Source organism: Semicossyphus pulcher, unplaced genomic scaffold (assembly GCF_022749685.1).
Source record: "Semicossyphus pulcher isolate SPU_LCO1_2020_fin unplaced genomic scaffold, fSemPul1.0.p SCAF_9, whole genome shotgun sequence".
In the NCBI taxonomy this organism is placed as follows: domain Eukaryota; kingdom Metazoa; phylum Chordata; class Actinopteri; order Labriformes; family Labridae; genus Semicossyphus; species Semicossyphus pulcher.
Window position 1 is genome coordinate 22322023 of NW_027211770.1, and position 21071 is coordinate 22343093.

The 21071-nt window shown below is 44.1% G+C and overlaps 1 protein-coding gene across 1 annotated transcript; it reads left to right on the forward strand.

Annotated features, from left to right (window-relative positions):
• Positions 1-13831: 13831 nt before the first annotated feature.
• erfl1 (Ets2 repressor factor like 1) lies at positions 13832-20714 on the forward strand. Its single transcript, XM_069657086.1, has 5 exons — positions 13832-13892; positions 14405-14639; positions 16392-16569; positions 18160-18289; positions 19863-20714. Exons 1-5 carry the CDS (start codon positions 13832-13834, stop codon positions 20675-20677), a joined length of 1419 nt encoding a protein of 472 aa, XP_069513187.1. The 3' UTR covers positions 20678-20714.
• The last annotated feature ends 357 nt before the right edge of the window (positions 20715-21071 follow it).

Genomic DNA, 21071 nt, shown 5'->3' on the forward strand with positions numbered 1-21071 from the left:
TTTTTAGTCACTTAACGCACCTTCATGTTCCTATTTTCTCCTTGCTGGATCTCATCTCCTCCGCACAAGGACAAATGGGTGAGTCACACGGTTTAACTTTATAGAAAATCAGTGACCTAATTCTGTTTGATAATTACATACAGACCTAACTGCATTTCGAAAATAAGACTGCAAACATTAGCTAACTAATTGATTCTCAGTTACACTGAAAGAGATGTAATGATTGATTTTATCCATCGTGGTCGCTGCCTGATTATGATCTCTGCGACTGGAGGTTTACTTTCCATTATATGATCAGAGGGGGTCAATACAGATCAATAACGCTACTCATTTCTCGTCCTTTCCCTTCTTCGGTGCCTTAAGTGTCCATGCGTAACAACCCATAGGCCTATAATGATTATAATATGCCGCATTTATAATCTGAATATATTGATCGAACCATGTACACTTACAGTTGCTTCGTGTGTGTTTAAGAGCTTATTTTTGCGATAGAAAATGATGACAAGCACATCGTAAAACACGTTTTCCCCTCTTTATAAGTCGTTTTAAACAAGGCTGTATTTATGTGGTTAATAAAAAACTTTATTGCTAAAATGTGGTGGGCAAAGGAGGTGAGATTAAAGAGTTGAGGGGAGGGGAAGAAGTTGTTAAAAAATAAATAAAAGAGGCAGTAGGAGGAGGTGGAAGAAGCAGGAGGAAGACGAAGGGAAGGAAAGTGTTTGAATTATTATCCTGTATATGCCTGAGTGGACACGAGACAGAGAGCAGGAGGGAGGGAGGGAAGAGGGTGAGTTGTTGAAGAAAAAGATGAGAGGTGAGCCCGAAGGTGGGGAGGAGAGAGAAAGAGAGAGGAGGAGAAGGGTGATGATGAATGGATGGAGAACAGGGATGAGAGACGGAGCAGCATGAAAGAGTGCATATACGGCGCGCGGTCCCGCTCCGAGGATGATGAAACGTTAATTAAAGTAAACGAGCTACCTGAGCTCCCCGGCTAACCCCCCTGTCACACTGTGTCAGGAGACAGAAGGAGGGAGGGAGGAAGAAGACAAGGGGGAGGAGGAGAGGGAGGGTGGGTGGAAATTTGAGTGAACTGGAGAGAAGTTGGGTAATCCAGCTGTGGCTTAAGTTCAAGGTTGATTGCTGTCACAGTTTTACGCACATGCGTCTGCAGGTGCGCAGGACATTCTTATAGGCTAAGCATGTGTTGTAGATGCACATATTTTTAAGGGGGGTCAGTTTGGACATTTATGGTCATAACCCCAACTTGTAGTTGAAATTCCTGCTTTTTAAAATTACTTTTAGGGCGACTTTCTTCCACTGCATCCTCGTTTTCCTGCAAGAAAGTTCCTTTAGCTCCTTGCTGCAATGACGCCAACTTATAGGAACTTATAATGGTGTCAAAATTAATTTATCAGATGTAACCGAATATGCACCTTGTAGTAATTGCATAACAAAAAAGTAGATCTTAATTCCCCAATCATAATCGCCTTTCAAAATAAAATCCCCATCCTCTTCCTGCACGCATGTTCCTTCCTCTGTGTATAAAAGCCTAATTTCCCGTTCAGTCCACGCAACGTTTATCCGCCAAGATCACCTTTGTTTCTTTTTTTAATGCTCATATTCATTCAATTAATCTGGGCTCTAATTCGTTTATATATTTATTTACTCGCTCTCGCTATCACTCTCTCCCTTTTTTTCATCTCTCTCCAACGATTATCCTGGCGTCTAATTAGAAATCGATGCAGCTGGGCCGCCGGGTATTTGCAATGTGTTTGTGGACGTTGAGAACAATTCCCCGGACAGAAAAAGACTGAGAGAAGAAAGAGAGAGGAAGAGGAAACGGCTACACTGCACTGCACTGCACTATATATGCACACACACCACACAACACATATTCTGACAACCGACTTTACTGCTCGCAGCTATTCTTCTTTCTAAAAAGCAGCAGGCGAAGTAAAAAAAAAAAAAAAAAAAGGAAGAATGGAAGGAAAGGAAAAATGAAAAGAAAATCATTTTTTAACGACTGACGCCAGGGATTTGTGCAGAATTGTTGAGGAGTGTTTCCCCGTCTTTTAGGAAAACAAACATATCTCGCAGTGGAAAAGCACTTTAAATGTGATGGCCTGTTTCTAACCCCAGCCCGCGCGCCTCTGCCTAAAGTCCAAGGAGCCAGTTCATCACAGAGTTATGGCTCTATTAAGACAAAACTACTAATTATTGATATTGTGAATATTATAAGTACTATGTGATAATAATTCTTACATATTTTTAGCATTAGGCCTCCATATGCTAACATCGCAGGAGTTCTAATTCATGATTGAATGTTTTATTTTGAAGGGATATGCAGTAAGATCAACCAAAAACAATCAGGAATTGTTATGTCTCTGTTATTTTAAGTAAATTTCCTCTTGGGTTTTGTGTATGTGTGATTGTATAACACCAAAAAAATGTGTCATATTTAATTTACATTTATTTTTATCTTTAATTAGTAAAGAAAATATCCTAAATTCTTACGCCTGGAAATATGACCGGAAGTTAGCAAGTTTGGGGAAATGAAATTATGCTCAAGTTAAGGTGCACATGTGCAACACATTTTGCCTCCTCGTTTTTATCGTCTTCCCTTTCTTCTTCTTCGTCTGCTTCTTCGTCCACGGATCGTGTCATTTCCGTCGCCGGTGTTTGTCTGTTGCTCACACCGAGCCGGAGTCGCCTCCTCCCCGCCGCGTCCCGTGGAGACGAGTCGGTATAGAAGCAGGTTAGCGCCATTACCGGAGCCAATCGAAGCTAACCGGATTAGCAGCTGCTAGATGAAAAAAAAGAAAGTGTTTCAACCAAGTGAGAAAAAAAAAGAAATGTAAGGAATGAGAGCCTCGCACTTTTATTAGTTCAGCTTTACAGCACGGTGTGTTTACCGTCTGTGCTCTGCGTTTTATTGGCTCCTCTATAATCTGTTTTTCAGACGTTGTTTCTCTCTGTTTTCTGTGTTCATCATCCCAAACGAGATGCATCACTTACTCTGTGTATGTCTCTCTCTCTGTGTGTGTAGCCTATGTGTGTGTGTCTCCCTCTCTCTCTCTCTCTCTCTCTCTCTCTGGGTGCAGCAGGCAGGAAGTGTCATAAAGGGAAATGCAGTGTTGGAGTGTCACCCCCCTCTGCATGATGAGGAAAACTGAATAACTTGCCTTTTCTCGTTGTTGCTTCACATTTCGTCAACCCCTGTGATGCTTTACTAGTGTCAAAACCATCAGTCTGGACTGTGTGTGCGTGTGTGTGGTTTGCATGTAAGTGTGTGTGTGTCTTTGTTGCTCTGTGCAGTATAGCAGTAAGTCATATTTGAGGCTCCATCCTTGCATTCTCTGTCAGTCTGTCTTTCCATCTTGCACGCTCATTAAACGTCCCTCACACACACACACATGCACACACACACACACACACACACACACACACACACACACATTCAGTCTCTCTCTCTGAGTCTCTCTCCTTCTTCTTCTTCCTCCGCGCCTCACGCTCCCCTTGCCCGTGGCTATATGATCGTGAAAAATGTGTTTACAAAACTCGCTCTCTCGCAGATCAAACCGTACGGACGAATCAAAGACTTTGGTGAGAGGAGAGAGAGGCAGAGAAGAAGCCAGTGAAGAGAGAGAGAAAGAGAGAGAGAGGGAGAAGGGGTGCGAGCTGAGGGTGTGTAGAGGCCTTATAATTTTAAAATTCTCTGTGTGTTATTCTCCTTTTTTTTCTCTCTCCTTGTGTGTGTTTGTGTGTGTGGATGTCTGCCCGTATCTCCTTTGGTAATACAATATCTTTAAGGCCCCCAAAACAACTATCTGTGTCTCACAGTTAAACATGAGATAATGCAATATTGATGTCTCCTTGTCTTTGCTATAACGCAATCCTGGGCCCATTCTGGCTGGACACACTAACATGGGCCGATAGTGCCCTCGCACTTAAAAGAATTACTGTGATCCTGCAATAAATTTTAGAGGGATGCTTCACAAATATCAAGTCCCTAAAGGAATAGAGTGAAAGCATCGGAGGTAAAAATACTCCCAAAGTAGCGTCAGGTCGCCTTTCAGACTGAGTACTACAGCCTGCATCAATCTTGATAAATGTAGATGGACTGTGTAAACACCAAAGATAAAAATGCACACAAGTACACAACTTTTACAGCGGAAAAGGTCTTAAATGGTTTAAATTGTACATCGATTATAATCCCATTTTTAACCAAACAAAAGTAATCTAAGAATTACATTTGGAAGCTTAAAATCTTACTTAAAAAATGAGTGACTTTTTTTTAATTGAGATAAATTAAATTCTGAATTTTAAAAGTTTTGATATTAACTATGTGGTTCAGATCAGGGCTACGTCTCCCTGCAACTTTATTCATTCAAAGAAAAGACACGTCTTTTCAAAATAAAAGGTCAAACAATTCTTAAAGAGACGGATCCTGATCTCCCTCCTTTGTCTTTATGACAGATTTTTATTTGGCAATAAAATGTGTCTAATTAGAGAAACACAGCATGAAGAGACAAACAGTGGGACACAGGAGGAGAGGAAGAGGAGAGTCAGTTAAAAGCTGAAGAAGGGGGTAAAGGGTGAGGAGAGAGGGGGGGCAGACAGACAGGCAGGGGCAGCGATTATAGCAGGGTTTATGTATGAGCTATTGATTGAGTCGGTGGTGACTTCTTGAGTGGTTAATTCGGGAAGTGAGAGCGATAGAGAGAGTAACTCACTGACCAGAGAAGGGAGGGGGGCGAATGGGGGGGAGGATAAAGAGGGAGATAGGGAGAGCGTGATGAGTATGTAGAGAGAAGAGAGGAGTGTATTTCCTCAGGTAGAAATAGAAAACAGGACACAAGGATTAATGCTGTGGACTAACAAGGACACTGTTACCACTTGTGTTTTGCTCATATTTGGCTGCGTTTTCTTGTTGTTTGGGTCCAATACTCATTCCAATTGCTTAGACACAAAGATGACTACATTGTGAATTGACCACAACAAAATAAAGTATTTCATGATTTCTGTAAACAAATACAAAGACATTTCGCTTGGCAAAGAGTCAAGCTTTCATCCAATTGGGGGTCGAATAGAACCCGTAAAGGTCAAACCACAGGCTGTATTTTACAGCAGAAGATGAAGCTATAACAGGATGTATCATGTTTTATGGCAAACTATATCAATCAATCAATAGTTGGGAATTAAGAAAGAAACGTGTAATTCCGTCAAAACAGTCAATAAGATCAATTATAGTGACTTAATATTCACACAGTGTAAATCATAGCACATTTACAATCTCTGTGTCACAATTACAATAGCTACGATTTTAAAGGACGTGCAAACAAGTTGTTTACAGAGCTAATGCATTATAGCTAGCTAGCTAAAAAAGCGAATTTAAGACCGTTTTTAAACAGCTCCTTTTCAGACGTTGCAGCCCCCTCGCCTACTCTTTCTCTCTCCATTACACACGTTAACAGGCTTGCACGCACACACACTGTTCATACACACTTACACACACACACACCTCTTCCAGCTCTATAGGCGTGAAGTTGAGCCCATAGGACACTCATCTGCTCCCTGGAAACAACAGATGGTTTCCTTGTTCTCGCTGTGTCACCTTGTCTGAGGAAGTCAAAATCAAGAGCAACAACTTGGACTAGGAAGGGGTGGTGTGCGCGCGTGCACCTATCTATTTAAGCGTCTGTTAGTGACGTGGGGAGGAAGAGTGAGGGGGATCCTTGTTTCAGTCTAGATAGAGTGAGTATTATATTAAATTTGTGCAACACATATTAATCTGTACTTTCGTTAGTAATTCATCTCTCATAGGTTGTTTGCTGGTAGGATATCCTGCAGTCAAATTCCTAAAAGCCGCGCGCGTGCGTGGGCTACGTGTGTTTTGCGTAAATGTGTGAGTGTGTGTGTAAAGGTCAGCTCGCCGGCGCAGTTTCTTTTCCTATTTCTCTTCCCTCTCGCGCAGGTTTTGATCTCTCAGCCGCGAGATCAAAGGCGCTCTCTGGCTATTAGTCAGCGCGAGCCATTGATCCCTCATCGATCCACGCGAGACACAGCCGCCCCGTGAACACCGCGCGAGGCTCCCCAAAGCTCCTCCCGCGCGTCCGGAGAGAGGGAGAGAGAGAGAGAGCAGGAGAGAAAGCAAAGGAGGGAGGTTGAGCGATGTGTGTGTGCGTGCGCGCGCGCCTGTGTGTGTATTTTTCTACTGGCGCGGGCAGAGCCAAACTCGAGCTTTTTCTTTGCCGCGGGACATGAAACAATGAGGCTCGAGCCGGTTTTAATAAAGCGCGCTTTCCCTCCTTTCAACTCTGGCGCGAGGCGGACGAGCCGGCAGCGGAGAGCGATCGATAATTAATGACGATGAATAATTTAACCCTATCGATTGATACTTTTTTCTTCATCCTTTTCCCCTTCTTTTCCTTATTTTCTTAAGGCCTGCGTACCATACCATACTAATACCGCTTCACGCGCGCACATCCTCATCTCCACTCACCCCTTGGTAAACTTGTTGGAGTTCTTCACCTTTCATGAAAGTCTAAAAAACAAGTTTCCTTATTTATCAGAAGCTACAGTATGCTATTTATGACCTGACTCAACTTCACCTGACTGTAGGAATCATTAAACCTCTCTACATGAACTAAACTGTTGGTCATATTCTATAGTTTGCATGCTGTCAGCGCACCCGATTCTAATAGGCTACCTAAACCTAGGGCTTTGTACCATAAACCGTCATCATTGTCTTAAAACTATAAGAAACACAGTAACATTAGTGACATCCATACACAGTATATTTGGCCCATTTTGACGGTGGAAATTTTCAGTAGGAACAAGTGGGGCTAATGAGCACAGAGAAAGGCAGAGAAGTATAAACTTCATTAAAAGATAAGACTAAAGTGTTGTCGGTTTTTAGTCTTTCCATGGGATTTGTTGTCAAAAATTAAAGTATGATTTAATGCAAGCCTTATTTTTAAGCCGTAAATACAACAATTTAGTTTATTTCACATATAGATGTATTAATTCTCAGATGTTTTCTTTCAACATATTTTTGGATTCATAATCTCCTCATCTTCTTGCCACTGTAACGATTACCTTTGCCTCAGAACCTCTATACCTGCTGGTACATGTAGTATATGTTTCAAACTGAGTTTCACTGAATGATGCTCTGGCTTGGTGGCTCTGTCGGGTGAAGGCGTATCTCTCTCTGTGAGGGACTCAGTATCAGCTTTGCCCCTGCAGTGTGGAGTAATGGCTGCTCTGTGGGAGGACGAGCGGAGTCACAGAGAATCCGCACTCGTGTAACTACATCTTGGTTAAAGACACTGACAGTGCTGCACTGCTGTCTGTTCTTATTGCAGTGTTGCACTGGTTTTCACTCTTTCTGATGACAGGGTTCAATGTTCAAGGAGAGAACATGTGGAAATAAGTTGTTATTATATGGAAAATATAGTTAGCATATGCAGCTTACACAGTTATAAATCATCCATTGTTCCTTTTTTAGGGCCTATTAGAAATGTTGTCAACATTCAGTCCAAAGATTTCACTAAATCAGGTAATTTAAAGGCCACTGCTGTAGTAAAATTTCATTCAGTGTTGACTTTCGTCTTTCACATTTGGATGGACAGGTTCTCTTTCCTTCTTCCTGACCAAACCTCCCCCTCCCTCCCTCCTCCTCCTCCTTCGCTCCTCTCTCTCTGTCTCCCCTCCTCGTTTCTCCTCTCTCCTTCTTTCCATCTCCTCTAACAAACCCATTGCAGAGTCCCTCTGTTCTTCCACCCTGAGGCTGACCAGTGTGTCAGAGCTAACCAGGGAGAGGAACAGAGAGAGAGGGAGAGACAGAAGTAGCGAGCGAGAGCCAAGCAAAGAGAAAGGGAGAGAGAGAGGGTTCAGTCGGGCCTTTTTCAGGGGCAACCGAAAAAAGGAAGATGAGACAGATGTACAGAGCCCGTTTCATCTGGTGGAAAAAGAAAGCGGGAGAGGCCAGACTCTTCATGCCTCTCATATTTTTCTATCTTTTTATATCGTGACCCATCACTCTTTCCTTCTTTAGACAACACTGGAGACATAATGTTGCCTGAATGTCAGCCTGCTCCCCCTTCCTCCCTCTACCCCAGTCACTCTGCAGGATTTCAAAACACAGTCGGTACTACAGTGTATTCCTCACACTGTTTCCTTTTCACTCCCGTCAGTGGCCTACTAACCCCGGTTCCATGAGTGTACCAGCTCTGCTGAAGGGGCCCGGTCCAAAGATTACCAGCCTCGTTGCAAACTTGCATCAGTCATTTCTGTTTGGGAGGAATTTTAGCTAGATCAATGTGCTATATCTTTAAAATGAGCATATAGGGCTGAGCCTGGAGTTGCATCAAGTTTGTAGTTAAAAGTAATGACCTTTATTTCATATCACCACAGTTTAAAGAAGACCCTTAATCCTTACCTCACCCTGATCATTAGCACACTGAATAAGGTCGTCTCTCTTTTCTATTATCTCAGAAGGTTTATTCCAACAGCAATTATATGACTCTAATAAGACCAGGAAAGATTATGACTCAAAATGTATTTCTAAAGCATTTTTCAAAACAAAAGTTACAAAGATTTTTCAAAGGAAAAAAAAGAAACACACTTAAACGAAGTGAAGAAACGCAGAAATATAGAATATATAACAGAATAGTTATAAAATTAAGGTTAGAATATAATAAAACAGTTGTTTTTTTAAGGGTGCATTCATCAGCACGTTCATATTCTATATGTAATATGAGCCCACAGACCTTTATAACCCTACTATAGTTCCTCTTTTCTCTACGAAGCATTTTCTACGAGTCTTTCAACTTCTTTTTTTGAGTTTATGGATTCCAATTTTACTGTTTTAGTTCCCTCTCACACTTTCATATCCAGAAAGGATCAAATGGCTCTCTGTTATATGAACACACAAACATTTATAACCCTAATAGTTCCTCTTTTCTCAATGAAGCATTTTAGAGTCTTTAAGCTCCTTGTTTTGGTTTTATGGGCCGAGTTTTACCGCAACCTCTTTTCCGGTTGCAGCAGTAAAAAAAAAACTGTCGTTAACTGCCTGGCTACGAACGACACACAGACGAAGTTAGCTAAAAAGCTAGCAATGAGCTGAATATCCATACACTTTGAAAACTGAGCTATAACGGTGTTAATATTGGACGTACATTGACCCAAGTAGCTAGAAACACGACTCCTAGTGAATGCTAATGCTACTCTGTTTTCTGTTCGATGTGTGAATAAGAAACGATGAGCTAGCAGCTTCACTATATCAACTTGTCGGTGATGCAGTGTTGTGTTTACAGCTTGTTTCTGTTGCTCCCATAACCCAAAACAAATCAAGTATTTGGGATAGTTTTTAAAGATTTGTTCTGATGTGACCTTTCTGACACGTTGAAAGTTTAGAACCGATTACAGCAAGTAGTCTGGACGTAGCATAAGTGTGTGAGTCCTTGCATCATTGTAGCGTCCCTAAAACCAGCGCACTCTTTCAGCTTTTGACGTAATTATCAAAGGCAATGACTCATCAACAGCCAGAGGATGTGCAGCAGAGGTGTGTGTTTGCTAACTCTAGTGTAGGCTAACACTCAAAAGCATGTGCAGGACCGAAGCTGAGATTTCCTTTGAACAGTGAAGGTGCTTTTGTCAAGGTGTGACTCTGTGCCTGGGTTGTATGTTTCGATCATTGTCCCTGGTAACTGTGTGATCCATCACCCGTCCTCGCTGTTATTGGTGGCCTTTTGTCGGAGAGGGGTCCTTTGTTTGGACCGTCCAAAGTTGGTCCTTTCAAAATAAAAGCATTTGTGTGTTTTTGTCTCTGTGTTCTATCAGCACCGCGGCATCTTTAGCAAACAAAGTGCATTCTGTCTTTCAGCTCGCTGAGATGTGTGTTAGTGTGTCTATATTGATTGAGTCAATATCTATGGGCTCCATGTCTTACTCTGTGTGCAGCTTCTGTGTGTGTGCGTATGTGTGTGTGTCGGGTACCTGAATACCTGTGTATTTGTGGCACATGTGCTCGAGACTGTGTGTTCACTGTGTATGTACATGTACAATCCATTACAATCTGTGAGTGTCTGTATCTGACAGCCTGTGCATGCATGTGTGTGTCAGAGTGTGTGTGTGTGTGTGTACGAGGAGCAGTATTCCCTGGGCTGCTAGTTATAATGTTTCTGGGGGTGATGGGGGGAACTTGAAAGCCCTGCGCTGCCCAAATCAAAACTAACAAGGAAATGATGGGGGCTCCTTTATCTCCTCTCTGGCCTGGGGGGCCGAGGGGGGCGAGAACGGGAGACTAGGGAGAGTGAGAGGGAAGGATGAGGAGGAGGAGGGAGGGAGGGAGAGAGAGAGTGAGGGAAGGAGGAGGAGGAAAGAAGAAGAAGAGGAGGAGGAGGAGGAGGAGGAGGGAGGGGGGGGCAGCCTGGCTTCCTCTTTGATTTGTAAAAAATGCATTACCTCCGAAATCAAACGGAAAATTACTGCGCCGAAGCAAAACACACAGAGCAGGAGAGAGGGAGAGGAGATGGGTGGGGCGGGAGGAAGGAAAGGAGAGGGAGGGTGAGGAGACGGTGGATAGGTGTGTGTGAATAGAAAGGAGGTGGGAAAGAGGAAGGGAGGATTCACCTGTATACGTACGCAGCGGATAGGGAAAAGGGAGATGGATATAGATATAGGCGGTGCGTAGGCGGTTAAAGAGGGAACTGGAGAAACCCTGACGGATAGGAGAGCACATGCATGACGTCCTCGGAGGAGACGGTGCCGTGCACCACAAGAATATGGCAGAGGAAAGAGATGGTATGCTGCTGATAACCTGTAGTCCTCAGGGAAGAGGAAACTTATAGATTACTACCTCGAACAAAAAGACTATCTCATTTCTAAAGGCTGAAAGAAACGTCTGCTGAGGCCTTCGGTCAGTGTGTGCTCTGATATCTCACTGAATAAAGAATAATCTCTTACATGGTATAGTTTTGTGGAAGAATCCAGCGTGAAAATATGAAGATGTAACTCATCTGAACCCCGCGTTATAACTTTGACTCATTACGGGAAAGTGAGTGAAGCTGGAGACACACGAGACGGGTGTGAGAAAGATGAAAAATAATGGAATGATAACATGAATGATGTGGAGAGAAAATAAAAAAACGTGCGAGCGAGATAGGATGAATGCCAACTCCATATTTGAAGACAGAAGGAGCGGCTTGAAAACAAGAAAGATGAAGGGAGGGAGGAGAGAGCGAGAGAGGGGCCACAATCCAAAGGCTAGGAGCAGGGTGAGAGCGAGCGAGCGAGCGAGAGAAAGATAGTGAGAGGGAGAGAGAGAGAGAGAAATGCCTGGAGTTAGCAATAATAATTTATACAAACACACCTTAATAATTCACGTTCCATTTCAATGCTGGAGGGAAAATCCAAAATTCACAGAGCATAATTAAATAGAGGCAGAGTGAAGGGAGAGATAGAGGGGCCGGCATTAAAGATAGCAGTGTAGTATCAGGGCATCTCTTCCATCTGAGCTTTGTAAAACAACCCTGATGAAACTGTGATATCCAAACGAGTTCCCGGCTCCTCGCTCGTCATGGAAACACTCTGTACGTTCACCTGTCAGCGGATGTCTACATGCATATTAGGAGAAGTTGCCATTATTCAGTAAAGCTCACACGTGCACGCATTATTGTCTGTGATGTGTTCAGGTCACCTGGTTGCTTAAAGCACTGCGATGGACTGAACATCAACAGTTTGTGTTAGGCTCACATGCACACCTGTGGTGCACTCACTTTACTGTCAAAAGAAACGAGCAAAATGCAACTTAGAAAAGCTGAAATATCTCCGTTATCTCGACAGGAGTCAGTTTCAGAGCAACATTATAATCACTGTTCTCTAATGCATCTGTTGATTTTGTATTTTTGTCATCTGTGTTATCAAGCAGCATCATATTTTAATAAGTGTGACCACATATTTTACACTCAGTCAATCCAGTGTAGCAGAAATTGTAGATTAAAAATGACCTGCCAACATGTACACCAAATGTGAAGTTCACTGATGAACTTTTTGTCGGTAAAAAGCCAAACTTTTCACACATCTTTTGCTACAACAAAAGGACTCCTCTCCAAAAATATGATTAGTATAAGTATTTAATAAAGATCCAACCAGAAATTATAAAATGATCAACAGGACATGTTGGAGCCCAAGTTAAATGGCGAGGCGAGAGCCCGGAAGCTCTGACCTGTGTTGGAGATGTGATACTTTTGCGGCACTTTCTTACACATGCATTCATGCCCCATGATAGGTCATCTGTGGTCTAAGATTATTACCTTTATCAATACAGTAATGACTTCATCAGTGGTACAGGGACCAATGGAAGTGGCCCAAAAAGCCCACCAGAACTCAAGTGCAATTACCTCAGGTTACTTTTACTTATAAATATCTTAAAGTTTACATTACTACAACATATACTCACCTTTTTATACATCAAGCGCAAGTACCTTCGCGTCCTGCTTTCAGTATGTAAGTTTTCTTTATTTATATCTGCGTGCACTACATGCTGGTGGTTTGAATCTAAAACATGAACTGGAGCGGCACTCGTAATCAGACTGTATTTAATACAGTGACAATAAAGCTTTTTATTCTGTTCTATTCAGATCTCCTGGTGCAGAATAGCACTTATGATTAGGTCTAGGATAGTGTCGCGTCACTGGAAGACTAAAGGACATATATCGCTGAAGGAGTGGCCTGACGAAATAGATAAGATTACCTCCTGTGAGCTGATGGATAGGCGAGATATATACATGAAAATATGCAGCCCTTTGATGTGCTAAGGAGTTTCACCCTTTCAAATTACTGTTCAACATTAAAACATTTTTATATAATGTGATAAGACATGAACTATTTAGGTGATATTATTTAATTCATATATGATGCACTACTCTCTGTAGATACTTCATATAATGCTCTACCTCTGTCATATTCCCTTTGTCCTTGTTGTCCGTCCTTGTCTTGTCCTTGGTGTTGTTTGCTGTAAGGTTTCAGTATTGTGATGCGTGATACATTATGCAGGCTATGTTTGTATGTTTATTTTTCCTGTTCAAAAACTCAATACAAATAAAATTATATATTAAAAAAACTAAAGATCCAACCACAAAGTTTCAGCAGAGATTAAGGCCCTTTTACTAAAAACTGTAGCTCTTATGTCGTCATTGTAATGAGTGAAAAATAAGTGGCTGAAATCTCCTGACAAACACAACCTCTCGCCTTCTCAACCCTTTAACCTCCATAAAAGATTATAGTCTAATTAATGTGTCTTTTAATTTTGAAAACTCCACCAAGTTACAGCCGTTACATATATTAAAAGGCTCTACATTCACTGTATCATATGGCTCAACTTTAACTTAGTTTTCAAGAGTCTATTTGATTCCTCCTGTTCGTAAACGCACTGTGGGGATGTCCACCATGTTGCATCAGACTCTGCCTCAGGTGGCCACACAAGATCACATCCATCAAACACCTGATCTCTGCCGAAGACATATGAAACATAACCTTGCCATATTTCACATCGATTTAACGTGTGATTTTGAACTAATTCTGCGCCCTCAGACCCTTATGCAATAAACCCTCCATTTTCAAAAAAGTTTACACTCTTCAACTTTCACTCGGTGAAACAAACCTGCGGGGGAGCGGACTCTGGATGTAGCAGAGTTTGTTGCCTCTGGTTTTAACATTTTGCAATTTGAAGACTGATATGTAGAGACTCATTAAAGTAATGACTGTTTACTGACTTTTCCCCCTCTATGCTGTCTGTGTGTTTTATTTCAGGTGTTGTGGAGGCATGGACTGTAACTGCGTCAGTGATCTGCTGCTCCCCCCGGTGCCCGCGCTCTGGACGCCGGGTCAGTTAAAAGGCAAATCCAGTTATTATAAAACACCATCAGCATCAAAATCACACTTATGCATGAAACATATTCACTTAAAACTTTCAAGATGTAAAAAAAATTAACCATGCACAGGCTTTTTGGTAAACAAATTCAGTCTCTGGTAGTAATTGGTGTGTTTTCTAATGTTTTTAGCAGCCTAGTTAGTGCCAGATTCACTCTCTGGTGAGTGAAAAAGCTGCTTAACTCCGTCCATGATGTGCATACAGTCGGCTTTTAGAATTCAGGCCCGAGCTGCATCAATCAGATCTCTCCCAGCGAGCTGTCATCATCCCGCTGACCAATCTGTTGAGGCTAGAGGGCATTAGCGCAGACTAACATTGCTCAGGGCACGTGCTGTGATATTAAACACATCATCCCTCACCTCCATCACTCATCAGTCATTCAGACAGCGATCCCCCCTGGCAAACAGCAGGACAAATGACAGGCCCTGACCTCATCCTCCTCTCTTTCCTGCTTTGTATACACAGGGTTCGCCTTTCCGGACTGGGCCTACAAGCCCGAGTCGAGTCCCGGGTCCAGACAGATCCAGCTGTGGCACTTTATCCTGGAGCTGCTGCAGAAGGAGGAGTATCAGGGCGTGATCGCCTGGCAGGGGGACTACGGGGAGTTCGTCATCAAGGATCCGGACGAGGTGGCTCGGCTGTGGGGGATAAGGAAGTGCAAACCTCACATGAACTATGACAAGCTGAGCCGGGCACTGAGGTACGTGTTGAATGTCAAGCAATAACACTGTCAGTATCGGATAAATCAAGATGGTTATCACAGCACGGTTTACATAAATTGTTTACTCTTGTTGGACCGAATCCTCACTTACGTCTCTCTTTTTCATGTCGGTTTAATGGAAAGATAAAGGTGGAGCTTTTTCCTGGGGAACGTCAATACCCTCAATTTCTCCTTATCTGTGGACATCCTAATGGAAAGTTCACCATTGAGCTGCCAAATAAAAAATTCAATAGGGATTTCAAAATTAAAGCCCCGCTCTGAAATTGCTTGGACTTCTTCTCCCTCGGAGTGCTGAAAGTCTTCGGCACCGAACTCGCCGACGGTGATTAAAACAATTCACACTCCACACCTTCAGCAGTTTAAACCCCCCAACTGCGCACACAGTTTTTTTATGCAAATACACACTACCCCGACTTGTTCCCCCTCCCTCCCTCTGCTTTCCTTTGGCCTCTTGTTAATGGGGGCTGTCGTCAGAGTCTAATTGTTATGAATTGGCTGGGGCCACAATTAGCCTTCTTAATTAGCCTCACTTAATTGCTCAATTAAGGGCCACGGCACAATTGCCACGCAAAGCAAAACACGTACACATCATTGCACCGGGCGCAGCCACTGTGGCTACATGCTGATCCGAACACGCTGCTGTGTGTGTTGATGTTGTGCGTCTGCATAATGAGGCGTTTCTCACCAGTGTTTAATGCTGAGCTCGTCTAATGCATTCTGGATTTGGTGCACTTTAAAACAAACAAATCAAAGTGCTGAAAGAAATGGCGTCCGAGATACAAACGAAGGTCTCGCGATAACACGCCCGCAATTCTCAGCATCACCTTTCTCCCCCCCCCCCCCCCGTCTGAGCTCCTCTACCTGGGCCAGATGGCTCCATGTTTCGCCTTTACTGCTGATCAGCCTGGCATCCTGGCAGACTGTACACGGTGACACCTCGGTGGGTGGCACAGGAAGCTAGCATGACGGCGGCTCGACATGCCCAGCGGGAGACACCTGAGGTCGTTACCATGGAGACTTCTCGCGTTGTCCCACCTCTCTGTAAATGTGTTCGCTGGCTGGAAGCAGAGACAGCTTCTGTGTGTCATTTATATTTAGACATCACCTGGTCTGGATGTCAGGGTTTACTGCGGCTGATGGTTCAAATTAAATAACATGTCGTTTTTTGTGTATTTAATGAATTATTTTTAATTTAACAAAGACAAAAAAAATCAAGTGGTCCGAAATAATTAACTTAGGATCATGACATACTCTTTTTATTTGTTCCATACATTAATATATTTCATAATCTAATAGCTATAATGTCTTTTAAACCTATAAATAGGCTTGTGCATGATGTTTTTTTCTGCTGTGTATTGTAACATTCACTGTATGTAAATAGCCTCTGAGGCTTGAAGGTATGCAGCTTTTTGACTTTTTGTCTGTCAACAGCTGAATAAAATTTCCCTTTAAACAAGCAGCTGGTATTGAATCGAGGCAGTCAGACATGAATTGATTGGAGGTAGGAGGAGATGAATAAAAACAGTGGGAAATCAGCATAGCTCTCGCCCGACAGCGCTGAAATTGTTTACTTATTCTTTTCTGTTAGCGATGAAACACGAAACCTTGATGCGAGCGTTATATTAATCCTTCCCTCCTCTTTTCCTCTTTCTCTTCCTCTTTCCCTTATCCTTTATCCCCCCCCACTCCATCCCTCCTTCGATTTCCACTCCTCCTCCTCCTCTGTTGCAGGTATTACTACAACAAGCGCATTTTGCACAAAACCAAAGGGAAGCGTTTCACCTACAAGTTTAACTTCAGTAAGGTGGTGTTGGTGAACTACCCCATCCTGGACATGGCCAACTCTCCCTTCTTTCTGGCCCAGAACCACTTCAACGGGGGCTCCACTGCGCCCGACTGCAGCCCAGAGGTACGAAGGGTAGGATGGAGGGACTGGGAGAGGGAGGGTAGAGGGATATGATAAATATGCAGATAAAGAAGTGTCACATTTATTCTCTCACCTGTTCTTTAAAAACATTACAAATACACGTCTGACACATCTGAGAAATCTAAATAATATCAATATTGATTTTAACAATTTTATTACCTATATGTCAGGCAATAAAAATGCCATTAAAATAGATGGGAATTATTTAAAAGTCAGAACAAAGACTAAAGAATTAGACATCGTAAGACACAGCTCTCTTTTCCTTAATTTTTTATTTATAGTGATTTAATTCAGGCAACTGAAATCCGTTTCACTCTTGTGATTTTGCTGTTGTGTTTCTCAGGCCCCTGCTGTGCGTTCGCTTTTTAGAAGAGAAAGGGTGGTATCATCGCGTCTATCTTTAATTCAGCTTCTTTAATAGTGATATTAATAGAACAGTTTTTGCTTGCCCTGAGAGATTGTACAATTTTTAAGGAGACAAATTTGTCAGAAGAAGAAAATATGAACAAAAATGTCCTAATTTGGTAAAAAAAAGAGCTAAGGTTATGTTTCTTTCCTTAAGGCTCTGTTTAAGTTATAAGGTATTAAAGGAAAATAAAACATGAAGGAATCAATTTAAATGTTTTACATTTTACATGACATCATGCATATTTTCAGAGAAATTGTTGAACTAGACTCTGATGTGATTTCCAGTGTGCAGATAATTGCGTCCTTAAAAGAAAGTGCCCGTTACTTGAAAGTACAGTACGAGAGAGAATCATCCGTCATTTGCCTGCGCTCTTCTTAAGAAGGGATAAGGCGACACAGACTCTGAAGGAGACGGTGGAGGAGGTGGTGGTGGTGGGGTGGGGTTGGTTTTAACTTGTCCTTAAAACAAAAGAAGACGTTATCCCCTCCCGCTCTCATCCCCGTCTCCGATGGCGTATCCATCTGTCATCGATTGAAAATGAAAGAAATTGAAAGCAGAGGGGTCGCGTCAGATCAGATCAATGGCGGGTCATTAATGCGGTTTGTTAAGCAACGTGGATCTCGCAGCTTGGGAGTACAGTCTCGCCTTTCAAACTTGCGGGGCTGCGAGGTGACAGATACTATTGATCCAAAAGTCCTGCGAGGGGGGAAAAAAAATCCCCCCTTTGTCCCCTTCGTTCCTCAACTGATTCGTTTATTTTACCTTTGCCTCCTTTTTCTTCACGTATTTTAACACACCGACACACACACTCTGCTGCCCTACATCCTGAATGCATGCCACTGTCTAAGATCTCAGTCCTGTTCGTCCCGTGTCCCTTCCTCTCTCTCTCCGTCATTTATCCTTTGTGCCCACAATCTTAATCGCTGGTCTCCATTTGACTCTGTACTCTTCCTGCCTTTGAGTCTTTGAGCCCGTGCGTCCTCCCTGCCTCCCTTTTTTTACCCCTCGTCCCATGACACTCCTTTTTATCCTGTCCTTGCTGCGACTCTGCCACTGTTTGCATCACACTCTGCGGGGTGCTGCGGCTGGTAGGAGGATATTTGCTCTATTTGGGAAGTACGCAAATGTATTTTAATATTTTTCTCCCTCTCTTTGTCGCTCAGGCCATACAGTCCCTGTTTCCCCGTCTGCCAGACTCCGCCAGGGGAACGTCTCTGTTTGATCGAGGGACCACGGCACCGGCGCCCGACGGAGACAAACTGAGACTGGACGCGTTCCCCTTCCTCAGTTCAGGTGAGCTAACAGGAGGAGAAAAGTTAGAGTGCAAAAGCAGGAATCTTTTAGTATCCTGGAGACAAAACTGTCTTCATGAGGAAGGCGTATAGGCAGGGTATAGACGGGGAGAAGGAAGGAAGAGATGGAGGAGGAAAAAGAGGAGAGCAGGGAGAGGAATCAGGATATGGGGAGGCTTGAACATTTATTGTTAAAGGAAATAGGAGAGATGGCTGTCCCATCGCTGCCTACAGTGAGGCTGCGCTTCAGGTGAGAGTCCAGGTTAGCTTGTGAATTATGCATTTCAGCAGTCGTACAAAACAGGTTGAAGGCTGCAGAAATCATCCGCCTTTTCAGCACGATTGATCACATTTGGATCCATCTTCCCGAGCACTTACGTCCGCACAAAACACAGCCAGGATTTGTGTACCATTGCGCACATGCATCTGCCTTTGTTTGTACTTTTGCACACTCTTTCCGTGCATCAGAATGTGTGCGAATGTACCAGAAAGACACGGTGCAAACAGATGTACTCACACACACACTTGCACTCCTAATCACACAACCTCTCCTCCGTTCTCCCTCCCCACTCTGTTTGTCCTCAGGTCCTTTTCCCCCCCTTCTTCCCTTCTCACCCTCCTCTCCCTCCCATGTGTCCCCGCTGTCCTAATCCCTTCCCAGGCAGGAAGGCCCTAATTGAGGGTGCAGGCTTCAGTTTGTGGCCTGTGGGCGCCCATTACTGTGTTTTCATAAGCAAGTGAGGCCTGCCTGACTGATTCAATATTCATGTGTCTGCCAGCTACTCCTGGCCCAGCACGCAGAGACTTCAGCACTGTCAAATTAGCCCTGCATAGTAAATAACAGAGTGAAAGAGAGAGAGAGGAGAGGTGGAGGGTGAGGCAGAGGGAGAGAATCTTTGAGTTGGTTGTCAGTTGGAAGGAAGTACAGTAGGTCGAGAGGCAATGCTTTTGTTTGTTCATTAAAATTGCAGCATCACCTCAAATTTACCTCCTTTGTCTGTTAGCAGGAGATGCTAACAAGGGAGCGCATTCAAATACAATATGTAATTAGTGTTTTAATCTGAAACGGTGCTGTGGCATGTGAGAAGAGGCCGACAAAGTTTCCTCTCTGTCAGTCACTTAACCTCTGAAAGTAGACACACCATGCTGCTGCTGCATTCTTTATAAAGCTGGAGTTTTTAACAAGGTGTCACCGGTATAATGAGGGTGTGCTGCTGAAACACAGGCAGAAAGTCTCCAAATCTTTCCCTTTCAACAAACAGAAATAATGAGCCGTGTTGAAGACGTAACTTCTGCCTGATTAGTTGTTTGATGCGTTTGATTTTTCCCGCAGTAGTATCGTCGTGTTCACATGTGGCTGCAGCAGTGCAAAGTGCTTCACAGTCCTGGCATGCATAAATGAACCATCAGGTTTTGTGTTGAAAGCAGCCGTGCCAGCGTCGGCCCCTGTGGCTTCTCATTAGACTTGCTAATACTGCTGAGCATAATTAGTGAACATACTTGGATGTTGTATGTCAAGAAACCTTTGGCCCCTCTGAGCTCTAACCTCCATCTCTGGATTCTCTCCATCCTAGGTGCCCCGTGCTACACCAAACCCCCGTCCCTGCTGGGCCCCTACCCGCGCAACCCACCCTTCGACTACCCCTGGGGCTTCAACCCCTATCTCCCAGGGGCCTTCTCTCTCAATAACTGCCCCAAACTGCCCCCTGGCTCGCTTTACCCCTCCCAGTTCTACCCCAACCCTTTGCAGAGCAGCCTTTCCCAGCTGCCTCACCCCTTCTCCTCCCTGCTTCCCCCAGGGGACGCAGGTGGGGGCGAGAGGGGGGCGGCGGGGCAAACCGGAGGCACAAACGGCACGGCGGGTGGTCAGCCAGTCAGGCTGTGCCTGCCACCCTACCCGGGGAGCCTGACGATGGGTCGGACGGACATTGGGGTGTCATTGGGGGAGAGGGAGAGGGTGGAGGCCAGTCCTCCAGGCACGGGGCTGAGTCTGAGCCTGGGAGCGGTCGGCCTGGGAGCGGGGACTGTGACGGGCCAGCAGAGCCCCACGGAGAGGAGAGGAGGAGGGGTGAAGCAGGACCCGGAGTCAGACTCAGACCTGGAGATCACAGATCTGAGCGACTGCAGCTCGGACAACGAGAACGAGCACGAATTCGGCATCAGGAAGGAATCCAGCCTGGCGAGTCGATCACAGATACTGCTGGATGGGAAGAAAGGGAGCGTGCTGCCACCCATCTCCTCTCTCCCCCCGCCAGTGTCCCCACATCCTCTGAAGAGCCTGGTGCCCCTCACTCCTCCTCCCCCGTCCCTGCCTCCGTCGCTCTCCCCCTCCATGGCTCTGCATGAACGACACAGGGAGACAGAGACTCTGAAAATGATCCACAGCTAATACTTTCTCTCCTGCGTCCACCATCTTGCCAGTCTGCGCTCTGATGACTCTCTTTTTCTCTCCTTTTCCTTCTCGGAGACACTTTCCTGCTTTAAATTGTCATCTCCACAATGTTCTAGGAAAGGCAGTTATGTTCTTTACTTCTTGTAATGCTGTTTCCCTGTTTGCTTGTGTAAGTTTATAACTCTCCTACAGTCCATTACACTTCTGACGTGTCCATCTCAGGCGTACAGTCAATCAGCTTTCCCTGTCACATCTTGTCCTGTGCGTTCTGATCCCTCACACCAAACGATCGCTGCACACTTTGTGGACTTGTTTTGCCAGCAGGAATCCACAATTTGCTGTCTGCGGCCGATCTATGATAGCAGGCAGCGAGGTGGTAAATTACAGCACA